Genomic DNA, 17,617 nt, shown 5'->3' on the forward strand with positions numbered 1-17,617 from the left:
ACTGTCGGTTTCAGAGATGCCATCAAATAAAACAGCCCATCAACACTGACAAGAAAAATTAATGCATCTCCCCCGCTCCATTAAATTGCCAGTAAAAATAACACATACTTTGCCATTAAATTGACAGTTAGGCAATCTCCCTACAATCAGGAATTGAATGCCATCCCCAACTAGATAATCGGGAATTGGCTCTTTTGCCCACACGAGGGGCCCACGTTTCCCCAGGAGTTGCTCCGTTTTTTTTGGAGCAACTTGATTTTTCTGAAGTATCTTTTTAGTTGCAATTCTGGCCATTTAATTTGTGCCAGTGTAAGTGAGTTAGTTAGGTTTTTTTTTAGTTCAGTTTTTTTTCAAAAGCAGGCGTTCCCAGCCACTTATGCCTGTTTTAAGTGTTTGGCCAGCAAATAGTTGCTCCAGACTAACTTAGGCCAGCGTATGTTGCCACTTCTGTCGGCACAGAAAAACCTTACCTAGAGTTAAGGAATCGACGCAAGTAACTACATTTAAAGCACCACCAAGCACCAAACAAAGCACAAAAAGTTATAAGCATTCAATAAAAAATAAAGAACTGAAGTAAATAACTAAATTAACAAATAAAGAACTGAAGTAAATCCTACCTTCAACTAAACTCGGCAGCGGCTGACCATGCAGGAGTCCCTTTGGCCTGGGATAGGGGAGGGAGAACGCGACTGCCGCCCCACCGACTTTCAACCCTTTGCGGGTGAGAATTTTTTCCCTTTTTGCCCATTTTTCGGGTTTTTGGTTGGGCTTTAAAAACGGCAGCCTGAAACCTGGCAGAGGCATGGGGCTTCGGCTCCCTCGCGTGAGGGACCGCAGATAACTCCATTTAGCCCCGAAAGGAATTGGGAGATCGGCCGAGATCCTGGGGTCGTAGGTCGTAGGCAGAAAGGTATTTTGTCGGCGCCGGCAGGCATCTCCAGCACAACAACACATACACCACTGTCCTCAAGACCAACTCGGGTGGGCTAATACAGGCGGACGGACGGTGGGTGGGTGCATGAATTCGCTGGAGCCTGGGCTCGGCTCATACCATTCTGGAGTCCTGATTCAGAGAGAGAGAGAGAGAGCGCCAGAGGGACAGGCGACATCGGAGCGAGAGAGAGCGAGACGTACGGGGATTGACTTGGGCACACGCTCAGCGGTCGGCAAGTGTGCTAGAGCCACGTGTGGAAGGACACCGAGGTCCAACGCAACACACGGTACTGCAGAGAATCTTTGGCAAATCGCCACCCAACTAAACGAATGCAAAGCCAGCCCAGCATGGCAAGCGATGTCACTATACGACAAGCTATCCTCAGTCCAGACCACTAGACTGCAGCCAAAGATGACCAACCTCTCCCCCTCTCTCTTGCCCCAATCAAAACTCATCCGCATCAACCTGTTTCTTGTAGCCCTGAGCAGCCGGCCTGTGTGGCAGGCCATTCGGCCTGGGATAGGGGAGGGACGCGTTCTGCAGGCATCATCATTGCAGTCATGGGAATGAGCTACTGCGCATGCACGACCGCTCTACTGCGCATGCGCGCAGCTGCCGGCACTGTTTTCAGCGCAGGGCTGTAGCTCCACCCCCCACTCCATGAAGAGCGCAGCGCCAGGACCTGGGACACACAGCAGGGCGGCCAGAATCGTGAGTAAGTTTCTCGGTGCCGTTTCCAGCGCACAAAGTCGCTGCATCTCGGGAGAGTGCTCCGAAAAAAGGAGTTGGGGAAATTTGGGCCCCGAACCAGGAATTTAATCTTCCCCCACAACATTAACAGTAGGAATTGGATGTTTTCCCCATTAGGTTGTGAGGAATTGGCTGTCTCTCATCTAGATTGCGAGGAATTAGATCCTCCCACCTTGGCTAGACCAACAGGACTGATTTTTTTAAGACAAAAAACTCCCAGCTACTTGTCAGTTACTCACCATGTCACCATTAAGTTGGATTAGTGAGACACAGAGAAATGTATGGTGAGCAGTGGGAGAAAATGTTCCTGAGCATACATTTGATGGTGATGGGACATGGAAAACAGCATTGTCTAGATGCAGACAGATGTTTTGCCCTTATGTGCATGAGCTCTGCAACTTTTTTTGCTATCAGAACTTAATTCAAATTTGAAATTCTCTGAAGTGGGTAACTTGGGTCTCTGAAAAATACAACTCAGATGCAGCTTCAATGACTTCTGACAGATGTTCTGCAGTAGGCTCATGAAAGTTTGATAAACTCATAAATAAGTCATGAAGCTTTACTTAGACCATGCAAAGATCAAATAAATCTCAGTGCATTACCAAATTTGCCACCTGCCATTGTAATTGAATGATATACTACCTTCCATAGCTATTCCATTCAGCAGGGCATAGCTCTGGTATACCACCAAAATCGGCTTAGATGCAAGGACAGTACCATTTGAAATGTGATCATACTATGTACAGAACTGGATAACATTTGTTTATCTAATGACAATATGAATTTCCTAAAATACCAGCAGTTTAAATACTCACACCCATATAAACATAAAGAAGTATCTTGTCATTGGGAACAGTAAGTGAATATATATATATGAGACATCTTGTTAGCACTGAAGGGAATAGAAACGCAATGACGAGATTTACATGCAATGAGATATTTTTTCAATGATTGGGGAGAATTGTGAAAAACAAATCTATGTAGAACTGGACGCAGTATAAATTAAAGAGATAAATTGGACATTACATTTAATTACAAAGATTATTCTGATGGTAAAAATAAATTGATATATGTCAAAAAAGCTTGCTTTTTTACTCATAGCAATTTTTACATTACTTTATCTTGGGTTGGAGAGGACAGACAACAGTTAAGTTGTTTACATCATTAGAGTTATCAATCCCATGATTTTGTTTTTCATGGCTCAATTATGTGCCCACAAATTTGACATGCCACTTACTAATGTAACACTGACACAATCTTCAAACTGTTAGAATGTAGAAAACAAAATGCATGGGAGTGAAATTGCCCCTCGCCCCGATTGGAGGTGGTAACCTTCCGGGGCCAGGACTGTTATCCTCCGGCCCAGAAATACTGCCCTTGCAGTGGAGTTGGGCACATGCACCCCTCAAAGGAAGCAGAATGCTGTCACCGGTGCTTGGTTCCCTTGGAGGAGCGGGAGCGCAGCGTTACATGGAGCATCTGTGTAGTGCTGATGAGCTGCAATGCAACCTCACCTTCATTTAAAGGGGAGGGCCACTGCGCACTCTGCAGGCCCTTTAATGGCCAGCCACTGGGCCACCAGGGATGCAATCATAAGAACATAAGAACATAAGAATTAGGAACAGGAGTAGGCCATCAAGCCCCTTGAGCCTGCTCCGCCATTCAACAAGATCATGGCTGATCTGGCCGTGGACTCAGCTCCACTTATCCGCCCGCTCCCCATAACCCCTAATTCCCTTATTGGTTAAAAATCTATCTATCTGTGACTTGAATACATTCAATGAGCTAGCATCAACTGCTTCCTTGGGCAGAGAATTCCACAGATACACAACCCTCTGGGAGAAGAAATTCCTTCTCAACTCGGTTTTAAATTGGCTCCCCCGTATTTTGAGGCTGTGCCCCCTAGTTCTAGTCTCCCCGACCAGTGGAAACAACCTCTCTGCCTCTATCTTGTCTATCCTTTTCATTATTTTAAATGTTTCTATAAGATCACCCCTCATCCTTCTGAACTCCAACGAGTAAAGACCCAGTCTACTCAATCTATCATCATAAGGTAACCCCCTCATCTCCGGAATCAGCCTAGTGAATTGTCTCTGTACCCCCGCCAAAGCTAGTATATCGTTCCTTAAGTAAGGTGACCAAAACTGCACGCAGCACTCCAGGTGCGACCTCACCAATACCCTATACAGTTGCAGAAGAATCTCCCTGCTTTTGTACTCCATCCCTCTCGCAATGAAGGCCAACATTCCATTCGCCTTCCTGATTACCTGCTGCACCTGCAAACTAACTTTTTGGGATTCATGCTCAAGGACCCCCAGGTCCCTCTGCACCTCAGCATGTTGTAATTTCTCCCCATTCAAATAATATTCACATTTACTGTTTTTTTCCCCAAGGTGGATGAACTCACACTTTCCGACATTGTATTCCATCTGCCAAACCTTAGCCCATTCGCTTAACCTATCTAAAGCTCTTTGCAGCCTCTCTGCGTCCTCTACACAACCCGCTTTTCCACTAATCTTTGTGTCATCTGCAAATTTTGTTACACTACACTCTGTCCCCTCTTCCAGGTCATCTATGTATATTGTAAACAGTTGTGGTCCCAGCACCAATCCCTGTGGCACACCACTAACCACCGATTTCCAACCCGAAAAGGACCCATTTATCCCGACTCTCTGCTTTCTGTTCGCCAGCTAATTCTCTATCCATGCTAATACATTTCCTCTGACTCCACGTACCTTTATCTTCTGTAGTAACCTTTTGTGTGGCACCTTATCGAATGCCTTTTGAAAATCTAAATACACCACATCCATCGGTACACCTCGATCTACCATGCTCGTTATATCCTCAAAGAATTCCAGTAAATTAGTTGAACATGATTTCCCCTTCATGAATCCATGCTGCGTCTGCTTGATTGCACTATTCCTATCTAGATGTCCCGCTATTTCTTCCTTGATGATAGCTTCAAGCATTTTCCCCACGACAGATGTTAAACTAACTGGCCTATAGTTACCTGCCTTTTGTCTGCCCCCTTTTTTAAACAGAAACGTTACATTAGCTGCTTTCCAATCCGTTGGTACCTCCCCAGAGTCCAGAGAATTTTGGTAGATTATAACGAATGCATCTGCTATAACTTCCGCCATCTCTTTTAATACCCTGGGATGCATTTCATCAGGACCAGGGGACTTGTCTACCTTGAGTCCCATTAGCCTATCCAGCACTACCCCCTAGTGATAGTGATTGTCTCAAGGTCCTCCCTTCCCACATTCCCGTGACCAGCAATTTTTGTCATGGTTTTTGTGTCTTCCACTGTGAAGACCGAAGCAAAATAATTGTTTAAGGTCTCAGCCATTTCCACATTTCCCATTATTAAATCCCCCTTCTCATCTTCTAAGGGACCAACATTTACTTTAGTCGCTCTTTTCCGTTTTATATATCTGTAAAAGCTTTTACTATCCGTTTTTATGTTTTGCGCAAGTTTACCTTCGTAATCTATCTTTCCTTTCTTTATTGCTTTCTTAGTCATTCTTTGCTGTCGTTTAAAATTTTCCCAATCTTCTATTTTCCCACTAACCTTGGCCACCTTATACGCATTGGTTTTTAATTTGATACTCTCCTTTATTTCCTTGGTTATCCACGGCTGGTTATCCCTTCTCTTACCGCCCTTCTTTTTCACTGGAATATATTTTTGTTCAGCACTATGAGAGAGCTCCTTAAAAGTCCTCCACTGTTCCTCAATTGTGCCACTGTTTAGTCTGTGTTTCCAGTCTACTTTAGCCAACTCTGCCCTCATCCCACTGTAGTCCCCTTTGTTTAAGCATAGTACGCACGTTTGAGACATTACTTCCTCACCTTCAATCAGTATTACAAATTCAACCATACTGTGATCACTCATTCCAAGAGGATCTTTTACTAGGAGATCGTTTATTATTCCTGTCTCATTACATAGGACCAGATCTAAGATAGCTTGCTCCCTTGTAGGTTCTGTAACATACTGTTCTAAGAAACAATCCCGTATGCATTCTATAAATTCCTCCTCCAGGCTACCCCGTGCGATTTGATTTGACCAATCGATATGTCGGTTAAAAACCCCCATGTTTACTGCCGTTCCTTTTTCATATGCCTCCATTATTCCCTTGATTATTGCCCGCCCCACCGTGGTTATTATTTGGGGGCCTATAAACTACGCCCACCAGTGACTTTTTCCCCTTACTATCTCTAATCTCCACCCACAATGATTCAACATTTTGTTCATTAGAGCCAATATTGTCTCTCACAACTGCCCTGATATCATCCTTTATTAACAGAGCTAACCCACCTCCTTTCCCTTCTTGTCTATCTTTACGAATCGTCAGATACCCCTGTATGTTTAATTCCCAGGCCAGTGGTCCGGCACCCAAAACGGCCTGCCGGGCTGCATGATGGCGGCCCGGTCAATGCGAGGGACGCCATTGTTGGGCTGTGCAAGAGTCGGCCATTAAAATAAATAAGAACATAGAAATAGGAGCAAGAGTAGGTCATATGGCCCCTCGAGCCTGCTCCGCCATTTAATACAATTATGGCTGATCTGATCATGGAATCAGTTCTACTTCCCTGCCCGCTCCCCATAACCCCTTAATCCCTTATCGGTTAAGAAACTGTCTATCTCTGACTTAAATTTATTCAATGTCCCAGCTTCCATAGCTCTCTGAAACAGCGAATTCCACAGATTTACAACCTCTGAGAGAAGAAATTCCTCCTCATATCAGTTTTAAATGGGTGGCCCCTTATTCTAAGATTATGCCCCCTAGTTCTAGTCTCCCCTTCAGTGGAAACATCCTCTCTGCATCCACCTTGTCAAGCCCCCTCATAATCTTATATGTTTCGATAAGGTCACCTCTCATTCTTCTGAATTCCAATGAGTAGAGACCCAACCTCCTCAACATTTCCTCATAAGTCAACCCCCTCATAAGTCAACCCCCTCATCTCCGGAATCAACCTAGTAAATCTTCTCTGAACTGCCTCCAAAGCAAGTGTATCCTTTCATAAATATGGAAACTAAAACTGGATGCAGTATTCCAGGTGTGGCCTCACCAATACCCTGTATATCTGTAGCAAGACTTCGCTGCTTTTATACTCCATCCCCTTTGCAATAAAGGCCAAGATTCCATTGGTCTTCCTGATCACTTGCAGTACCTGCATACTATCCTTTTGTGTTTCATGCACAAGTACCCCCAGGTCCCACTGTACTGCAGCACTTTGCAATCTTTCTCCATTTAAATAATAACTTGTTCTTTGATTTTTTTTCTGCCAAAGTGCATGACCTCACACTTTCCAATATTATACTCCATCTGCCAAATGTTTGCCCACTCACTTAACCTGTCTATGTCCTTTTGCAGATTTTTTGTGTCCTCCTCACACATTGCTTTTCCTCCCATCTTTGTATCATCAGCAAACTTGGCTGCATTACACTCGGTCCTTTCTTCCAAGTCGTTAATGTAGATTGCAAATAGTTGGGGTCCCAGCACTGATCCTTGCGGCACCCCACTAGTTACTGATTGCCAACCAAAGAATGAACCATTTATCCGACTCTCTGCTTTCTGTTAGTTAGCCAATCCTCTATATATACTAATATATTACCCCCAACCCTGTAAACTTTTATCTTGTGCAGTAATCTTTTATGTGGCACCTTGTCAAATGCCTTCTGGAAGTCCAAATACACCATATCAACTGGTTCCCCTTAATCCACTCTGTTCATTACATCCTCAAAGAATTCCAGCAAATTTGTCAAACATGACTTCCCCTTCATAAATCCATGCTGACTCTGCCTGACTGAATTATGCTTTTCCAAATGTCCTGCTACTGCTTCTTTAATAATGGACTCCAACATTTTCCCAACCACAGATGTTAGGCTAACTGGTCTATAGTTTCCTGCTTTTTGTTTGCCTCCTTTTCTAAATAGGGGTGTTGCATTTGCAGTTTTCCAATCTGCTGGGGCCTCCCCAGAATCCAGTAAATTTTGGTAAATTACAACTAATGCATTACTATCCCTGCCGCTACTTCTCTTAAGACCCTCGGATGCAAACCATCAGGTCCAGAGGATTTATCTGCCTTTAATCCCATTATCTTACTGAGTACCACCTCCTTAGTGATTGTGATTGTGTTAAGTTCCTCCCTCCCTCTCGCCCCTTGACGATCCACTGTTGGGATATTGTTTGTGTCCTCTACAGTAAAGACTGATACAAAATATTTGTTCAGAGTTTCTGCCACCTCCATGTTCCCCATTACTAATTCCCCGGTCTCATCCTCTAAGGGACCAACATTTACTTTAGACACTCTTTACCTTTTTATATACCAATAGAAACTCTTGCTATCTGTTTTTATATTTTGTGCTAGTTTACTTTCATTGTCTATCTTTCCTTTCTTAATCATTTTTTTACTCATTCTTTGTTGGCTTTTAAAAGCTTCCCAATCTTCTGTCCTCCCACTAGTTTTGGCCACTTTGTATGCCCTTGTTTTTAATTGGATACCATATTTTATTTCTTTAGTTAGCCATGGATGGCTATCTTTTCTTTTACATCTTTTCTCCTCACTGGAATATATTTTTCTTGAGAGTTGTGAAATATCTCCTTTAATGTATGCCATTGTTCATCAATCGTCCTACACTCGGAAATAAAAACAGAAAATGCTGGAAATACTCAGCAGGTTAGACAGCATCTGTAGAGAGCAACACCTTCCCTTTTACCTCCTGCCTTCCCACTGTATGGGGCCCCAAATACTCCTTCCAGGTGAAACAGCGATTTACTTCTACTTCTGTCAATTTAGTATACTGTATTCACTGCTCACAATGCGGTGTCCTCTACAATGGGGAGATCAAACGCAGATTGGGTGATCGCTTTGTGGAACACCTCCATTCAGTCTACCAGCGTGACCCTGAGCTTCCGGTCACCTGTCATTTTACTCCCACTCTGACCTCTCTGTCCTCGGCCTCCTACACTGTTCTAATAAAGCTCAATGGAAAGTCGATGAACAGCACCTCATCTTTCTATTAGGCACTTCTCAGCAATTAGGCAATTTCAGATCATAATCACTGCTGCCATATTTTCAGCTAGCAGCTGTTGGTAATGATTCTGCTATTGTCATTTATACCTCCTCTAGACCCATCTTTTGTTTCTTTACTTGTCTCTCCTGCCATCCACCCGTCACAGACCTTCCCTTTTGCTCTTTCTTCCCCTCCCCCCTTCCCCTGCTTCTGTACTTGCTTAAAACCTGTTACATCTCCAACTGTTTCCAGTTCTTATGAAAGGTCATCAATCTGAAATGTTAACTTTGTTTCTTTCTCTACAGATGCTGTCTGACCTGTTGAATATTTCCAGCATTCTCTGTTTTATACTGTACAACATTACTTGATGTATATAATTAAGCATTTTTTCTTCTGTATTCATCCAATAATGTGTTCAGTCTTCACAGGAATGTATCCTTGTATCCTATTAATTGATGGATATAAAGTGATTCACAAATTTAGAAAGGTTTGATCACAGTGATACTCGTCCTGGTTTTTTTGCAGTTATTGGAATGCTGGTTTTGCTGAATGTGCACCAGTTCCAAGAATACTATTTTATCTCTGCTTCAGGTAGTCTTGGTAAGAAGCTACTACTATGAAAGAAGAAAGACTTGGATTTATATAGCGCCTTTCACAACCACCGGACGTCTCAAAGCGCTTTACAGCCAATTAAATACTTTTGAAGTATAGTCACTGTTGTAATGTGGGTAACGCAGCAGCCAATTTGCGCAAAGCAAGCTCCAACAAACAGCAATGTGATTATGACCAGATAATCTGTTTTTGTTATGTTGATTGAGGGATAAATATTGGCCAGGACACCGGGGATAACTCCCCTGCTCTTCTTTGAAATAGTGCCATGGGATCTTTTACGTTCACTTGAGAGAGCAGACTGGGCCTCGTTTTAATGTCCGACAGTGCAGCACTCCCTCAGCACTGCACTGGAGTGTCAGCCTAGATTTTTGTGCTCAAGTCCCTGGAGTGGGACTTGAATCCACAACCTTCTGATTATGGTTCAGAAGGGAAGGGGTGTGCTCCCCCAAGGACTCAGCTGGTTAAGGCAGTGAGTAGCAGAAGCATACAGACAAGGAAGGAGGAAAATACAAAAGAAAAGTGGGTGCCAATGTACACTGGGGCAGGCTGACTGTGTGAGTGATCTGCAGGTTATTTAGCTCTCACATTAGCTTAATTCTCTCAGCAGAGATAAGGCTAGCTGGAAACTGTCGCTTTCTGCTCTGAAACTGCCTTCTATTTAAAAAAAATGATGGCCCTGAAATCCCAGTTTCTTCTTCCCGGAGGCGTTTGACTAAAAATCGAAAGCTCACCAGAGATTCCGGACTCGAGGTCTCCTCTTTTTGTGCAACAGAGCACGTTCACGTTGGGACATTCGTAGGAGTCATGTGTGCCTGGACACCCAATCACAGTAAAGTATCTTCTCATTCATAGTCATAGGAGTTTCGTAAGTCCGAAACTCCTATTACTTTGAATGAGAAACTGCCCCAAGCACCGAAACACTTCATAAAAAATGTCAAAAAAACACCTTACATAAATACATTATAGAAATTACATTTGATAGAAATGTTTTTGAAACAAAAAAATATTTGCCGATTTAAAAAAAGTTTTAATTGTGGTTTAAAATAAAATTACCCGAGTGGGCAGGATTTTTAACATAAATATGTATTTTTAAATTGTATTTTTATATGTTTTTGATATGTTTTAAAACTCATGCTGCTAAAAGTAGGCCATGTGCCTGCTTTTACCAGGCGCAATAGTTTTAATGACATTCGCAGGGCAAGAGATGGGCAAATCTCTGCAATGGGAATGTTATTCTCCCCGAGATGCGTGCGATCTGTCAAGCGATCTTGACAGATTGGAAAAGCTAGTTTTCGGTGCATGCGCATAGTGTGCTGAAAACCGGCTTTTACGATGCCTTCCCAGGTCCTTACACACTGTGTGCGGACCACGGGGAGACCAGAATTTCAGGGACGATGTTTTAATATTTTTCCGCAGTTCATTTACAATTTACTCCTCTTCATTAGATCCACTTGCATCATCTATTATTACCTGGATCACAGAACAGGCAGACTTTCTATGTCAATGTCTTTACATACCCAGCTCCTGAAGATACATGATGGTGGCTTAGGTGACACATACTCCAATTTGCCTTCCTTCCTTATGACAAGATTTTCAATCGGGCGGTTTTTAAAACGAGTGACTGATCTACAATGCCAGTTTTACGCTCAGATGGCAAGATGAAAATCTGTCTGATGTCGCAGCTCCTCCTGTTATGGTCCAGCATGACATCATTCATATTGAAACTAAACATATATAAGAAAAGTTTCACCAATATTTTATTCTGATCATTAACCTTTGTGACAGGAATTGACTTTGTTAACATTGAGTATATGTAGAAAATAGTGAGGAAAAAATAAAAGTTTAATATTTTGCAAATTTTGTTCTCTTATATAAATAGTTCTCTGCAGAGAATGAAATGAAGTACATTGTTTTAAATTTTCAGTAATTCTATTGAGCTATTTTTCTTCTTTATACATAACAGGACACCACAGACTATGTTGCATATGTGGCAAAGGACCCAGTGAATCGTCGAGGTAATGAATGATTTTATGTGTTTTTAGATTATCTGTCACTCCTTAAAATTATATTTTTATAGAATTACACTAAAATAAACATGATAAAAGATTTCCTCAGTATACAATTCACAACAAATTTGTAAAACCATTTATGAAGAATAGATTTAAAGGTTTAGCTATACAAGGCATACTTTCATACTTCTACAAAGAGGAAATCTTTGCCCCATGAATATGGACACAATTGAGTGCATTAATATCTCATGAGTAGAGTATGTAATATGGTATCTGCACCAAATTGCACTTAAAAATAACACAGGGAAGTATGCTGATTGTGGGCTGATTTTCAGGAAAGTTGCAACTTTATGAGTGGATTTGCAACGTTGCTTTTTTACCTATGTGTACCTCTTGCTGAAGAATTGTGACTGGAATCTATTTTCTGTTAGTAACATTAAGAAAACTCTAGCTCGGGCTAAATTTTCGCTGACTTTGCGACCAGGTTTTCGCCACGATTTGACCTTCCACGGCGAAAACCCAGTCGGCGGGATCTTCGGGCCCCTTTTTGCGGCGGCACTTCCACGTACCGCCAGGGACAGGTGCGCCGACATGAAATGACTTACAACACTACGGATTGCGTTACCGTCATACTCGGCACTCTCCGCCATGCCCAGAATACCGACAGGTCAAATCTGTCGGTGCAGCCCTGCCAGCAGCGGTAAGTATGAAGACCTGCAAAAAAGGTAAATTAATGTTTTTATTGTTTAATTCTTTTTCAGCGATTTAGTAGGTAAGGGTTTTGTGAATGTTTTTTGCAATCCCCCCCCCCCCCCCCCCACCCAAGGCCTCTCTCGAAGCGCTACCGGGCCCGGACTAAAGTTGCCGAAACTCGTGGTTTACGCCACAAATCCTCACGCAACGCTGACTTTACCGATGGCGCAGACGTAAAGGCCGAAATTTAGGCCTAAAAACGGAAGCACAGCGAAAACGGTAATATTGGCATAAAACTGACAACCGAAAATCTAGCCCAACAAGTAAAAATATATCACCATTCTTTTTCCTGCAAACACGGATGTATTTTATTACAGATCAGCCATGTCTGATCCTGACTTTCTCCTAAGCACTGAGACAGATTTAACTGTTTTGACATCTTTTGAAACTTCTGATATCTAGGGTGGTAACTAAGAAACAGTATGAGGGCCCATATATCTGCAAGTACACATACACATCATAACAAAATGCTTATCTCACACTAGGAAACTACAGCCTAGAAATAACTGTTTGAGATAATAGAGAATGAACGCTTAATCCATCCATATGTCATTCCTTTGTACAGTATTTTAGTAGAGGTGTTAACCCTTTAAAATAAACAGGTTAATGCCTGCATAAAAATAGTGGGCAGTGGAATAATATACGTGTATATTAAGGGTTTGTGCTAATATTGTTAGCAGTAATTTCTAGGCTTATATCCATTACAATATATAACAAAATGGATAAGCTCTACACTGACAATGTGCATGCACTATATACTGAGATTGGACATTCTTATACAACTATTACTTACTTAAATTAATCCTCTCCAGCTCACAGATGTTCCATAGGATAGTAATGAAGTCATAACATCCATTTCTATCCTGAGCTTTTCCTAGCATTTTACTTGTATTGACATTATGCCCATGAAATTTGGCCATGCGGGCGCTAACCAGCCTACTCAGGTCCCCAGTGTGGCAGGCAGAAAGCGTGCGCACATTTCTGGCCAGAAGTGCACTGCCCACCATGTTGGTGAAAGTGAGGTGCGCTGGTGTCATAACGCATGTTGGGATTATTTAAACGTAAGAATGATTTATTTAAATTAGGTCCTGCTCTTGCAGTATCTGTTTTCAATTTTCAAATGCCCCAGCACATTAGTAGATGCCTGGAGGGCCTCCTGCTCCCTGGGGAAAGAGGTTCTCCCGCCTGTTGTCGACTGCTTGCACCAGGGTCTCCAAGGCAGCAATAGAGAACCTCAGTGCTCTCTCAGCACTTGCTTCAGCCATATCTCTCCTCCCAAAAATCTTTCCCTGATGTTTTCACCCAGAGTGCACCACCCCTTTAAGAAGTGCTGGCTCCTTTCAAGTGGCATCATAGATGCCCGATATGGATCCCTCCTACAGGTGTGCGGCCAATGAGTAGCTCAAGTAGTGTTATTAATATCATCAGGTGCCTGAGTCAGTTGTAACAAGCACATGCAGTGCTTGATTCCAGGCACGATCAGCTTTCTAGGCCAAAGATTGTTTATGTCTCAGAATTATTCTGTATCATGTATCTCTCAAATACAATATATATTAGTAAAGAGATGTTCTTCTGATTTCTATAATGCCTTATTGGGTAAATACTCCATGTGGGAAAGCACTAATCCATAAAACTTAAAAACAGGAGTAGGCCATTCAGACCCTTGAGTCTGTTACACCATTCAATTAGATCATAGCTGATCTGTACTTAAACTCCATTTATCCACTTTTAATCCATAATCACCTAACAAAAATCTGTCTATTGCAGTCTGGAAGTTAGAAGGCATTGCAAAATTTCAATTGACATAGCATCCACAGCCTTTTGAAATTGCACTACCCTTTATGTGAAAAAGTGCTTTCTGATTTCATTCCTGAATGGCCATCTCAATTGCTAAGATTGTGCCCCCTTGTTCTGGATTCTCCTACCGGTGGATGCAGAGAGGATGTTTCCACTGATAGGGGAGACTAGAACTAGAGGGCATAATCTTAGAATAAGGGACCTTCCATTTAAAACTGAGATGAGGAGAAATTTCTTCTCTCAGAGGGTTGTAAATCTATGGAATTCACTGTCTCAGAGAGCTGTGGAAGCTGGGACATTGAATAAATTTAAGACAGAAATAGACAGTTTCTTAAATAAAAAGGGAATAAGGGGTTATGGGGAGCGGGCGGGGAAGTAGAGCTGAGTCCATGATCGGATCAGCCATGATCATATTAAATATGATCGAGGGGCCATATGGCGTACTCCTGCTCCTATTTCTTATGTTCTTATGTTAATAGCTTCACTGTATATACGCGATCAAATCTTTTTATCATTTCAAACACCTCAATTAGATCACCCCTCAATCTTCTAAACTCAAGGGAATACAACCCAAGTTTATGCAACCTGTCCTGATAATTTTACCCTTTTATCCTGGTATCTAACATTCTGCACTTCATCTCCTCCAAGGTCAATATATCATTCCTGAGGTCCAGTGCCCAGAACTGAACACAATACTTCAAATAGAATCTGAGCAAATCTCTGTAAAAATGAAACATCACTTCCTTCCTTTTGTATTCTAACCCTCCTGAGATAAAGGCTAACATTCCATTAGCCCAAACACAAAAGCAAAATACCGTGGATGTTGGAATCTGAAATAAAAACAGAAAATGCTGGAAATCTCAGCGGGTCAGGCAGCATCTATTGAGAGAAGCAGAGTTAACGTTGCAGGTCTGCCTCTCCCGCCTGCCCACTCCAGGCCTGAGTTTACCCTGTTGGAAAGCAATGCAAAGGGGCAGAAACAAGATCTTGGCTCCTTTTTCTCTCTGCAACACCTGGAAAATGAATGTTTCCCTTGTGCTACAGAGAGGAATTTCAGGGCCATAACGGGAACAGTAACCTGTTCTTTTCCCATTATGCTTGAACTCTAGACATTATTTAGAGTTAATAACATAAGAATGTGGAAGCATAGTTAAACATAGAATCATAGAATGGTTACAGCACAGAAGGAGGCCATTTGACCTGCCGAGCCTGTGCCGGCTCTCTGCAAGAGCACTTCAGCTAATCCCACACCCCTGCCCTTTCCCCACGCCCTGAAAATGTTTTCCTTCAGGTACTTATCCAATTCGCTTTTGAAAGCCACAATTGTATCTGCCTCCACCACCCTTTCAGGCAGTGAATTCCAGATCATTACCACTCGCTGCATAAAAAACGTTTTCCTCCTTGGGTTCTTCTGTCAATCACCTTAAATCTGCATCCTCTGGTTCTCCACCCTTTTGCCAATGGGAACAGTTTCCCTCTATTTACTCTGTCTAGGCTCTTCATGATTTTGAGCAACCTCTATCAAATCTCCACTCAACCTTCTCTGCTCTAAGGAGAGCAACCTTAGCTTCTCCAGTCTATTCACGTAACTGAAGCCCCTTATCCCTGGAACCATTCTTGTAAATCTTTTCTGCACCCTATCTAAGGTCTTCACATCCTTCCTAAAGTGCGGTGCCTGGAATTGAACACAATACTCCAATTGAGGCCAAACCAGTGTTTTATACAGGTTCACCACAACTTCCTTGATTTTGTATACTATGTCTCTTGCAGGGAACATTAAGGTGGATTGCAAAAGTTTCTATAGGTATGTAAAGAGAAAAAGGTTAGTAAAGACAAACGTAGGTCCCCTGCAGTCAGAATCAGGGGAAGTCATAACGGGGAACAAAGAAATGGCAGACCAATTGAACAAGTACTTTGGTTCGGTATTCACCAAGGAGGACACAAACAACCTTCCGGATATAAAAGGGGTCAGAGGGTCTAGTAAGGAGGGGGAACTGAGGGAAATCTTTATTAGTCGGGAAATTGTGTTGGGGAAATTGATGGGATTGAAGGCCGATAAATCCCCAGGGCCTGATGGACTGCATCCCAGAGTACTTAAGGAGGTGGCCTTGGAAATAGCGGATGCATTGACAGTCATTTTCCAACATTCCATTGACTCTGGATCAGTTCCTATCGAGTGGAGGGTAGCCAATGTAACCCCACTTTTTAAAAAAGGAGGGAGAGAGAAAACAGGGAATTATAGACCGGTCAGCCTGACCTCAGTAGTGGGTAAAATGATGGAATCAATTATTAAGGATGTCATAGCAGCGCATTTGGAAAATGGTGACATGATAGGTCCAAGTCAGCATGGATTTGTGAAAGGGAAATCAAGCTTGATAAATCTTCTGGAATTTTTTGAGGATGTTTCCAGTAAAGTGGACAGAGGAGAACCAGTTGATGTGGTATATTTGGACTTTCAGAAGGCTTTCGACAAGGTTCCACACAAGAGATTAATGTGCAAAGTTAAAGCACATGGGATTGGGGATAGTGTGCTGACGTGGATTGAGAACTGGTTGTCAGACAGGAATCAAAGAGTAGGAGTAAACGGGTACTTTTCAGAATGGCAGGCAGTGACTAGTGGGGTGCCGCAAGGTTCTGTGCTGGGGCCCCAGCTGTTTACATTGTACATTAATGATTTAGACGAGGGGATTAAATGCAGTATCTCCAAATTTGCGGATGACACTAAGTTGGGTGGCAGTGTGAGCTGCGAGGAGGATGCTATTAGGCTGCAGAGTGACTTGGATAGGTTAGGTGAGTGGGCAAACGCATGGCAGATGAAGTATAATGTGGATAAATGTGAGGTTATCCACTTTGGTGGTAAAAACAGAGAGACAGACTATTATCTGAATGGTGACAGATTAGGAAAAGGGGAGGTGCAACGAGACCTGGGTGTCATGGTACATCAGTCATTGAAGGTTGGCATGCAGGTACAGCAGGCGGTTAAGAAAGCAAATGGCATGTTGGTCTTCATAGCGAGGGGATTTGAGTACAGGGGCAGGGAGGTGTTGCTACAGTTGTACAGGGCCTTGGTGAGGCCACACCTGGAGTATTGTGTACAGTTTTTGTCTCCTAACTTGAGGAAGGACATTCTTGCTATTGAGGGAGTGCAGCGAAGATTCACCAGACTGATTCCCGGGATGGTGGGACTGACCTATCAAGAAAGACTGGATCAACTGGGCTTGTATTCACTGGAGTTCAGAAGAATGAGAGGGGACCTCATGGAAACGTTTAAAATTCTGACCGGTTTAGACAGGTTAGATGCAGGAAGAATGTTCCCAATGTTGGGGAAGTCCAGAACCAGGGGTCACAGTCTGAGGATAAGGGGTAAGCCATTTAGGACCGAGATGAGGAGAAACTTCTTCACCCAGAGAGTGGTGAACCTGTGGAATTCTCTACCACAGAAAGTAGTTGAGGCCAATTCACTAAATATATTCAAAAGGGAGTTAGATGAAGTCCTTACTACTCGGGGGATCAAGGGTTATGGCGAGAAAGCAGGAAGGAGGTACTGAAGTTTCATGTTCAGCCATGAACTCATTGAATGGCGGTGCAGGCTAGAAGGGCTGAATGGCCTGCTCCTGCACCTATTTTCTATGTTTCTATGTTTCTATGTTATAAAGCCCAGGATCCCACCTGCTTTTTTAACTGCTTTCTCAACCTGCCCTGCCACCATCCACGATTTGTGCACCTATAGCCTCAGGTCTCTCT

The 17,617-nt window shown here is 42.8% G+C and overlaps 1 protein-coding gene across 1 annotated transcript in view; it reads left to right on the forward strand.

Moving 5' to 3' along the window:
- Nucleotides 1–17,617, forward strand: part of shc3 (SHC (Src homology 2 domain containing) transforming protein 3) — a 367,957-nt gene that overhangs the window by 224,340 nt on the left and 126,000 nt on the right. The window contains exon 6 of the mRNA XM_070860095.1: nt 11,278–11,329. Coding sequence (XP_070716196.1) covers nt 11,278–11,329 — 52 coding nt within the window. The remainder of the gene's footprint in view (nt 1–11,277; nt 11,330–17,617) is intronic.

Source organism: Pristiophorus japonicus, chromosome 1 (assembly GCF_044704955.1).
Source record: "Pristiophorus japonicus isolate sPriJap1 chromosome 1, sPriJap1.hap1, whole genome shotgun sequence".
In the NCBI taxonomy this organism is placed as follows: domain Eukaryota; kingdom Metazoa; phylum Chordata; class Chondrichthyes; family Pristiophoridae; genus Pristiophorus; species Pristiophorus japonicus.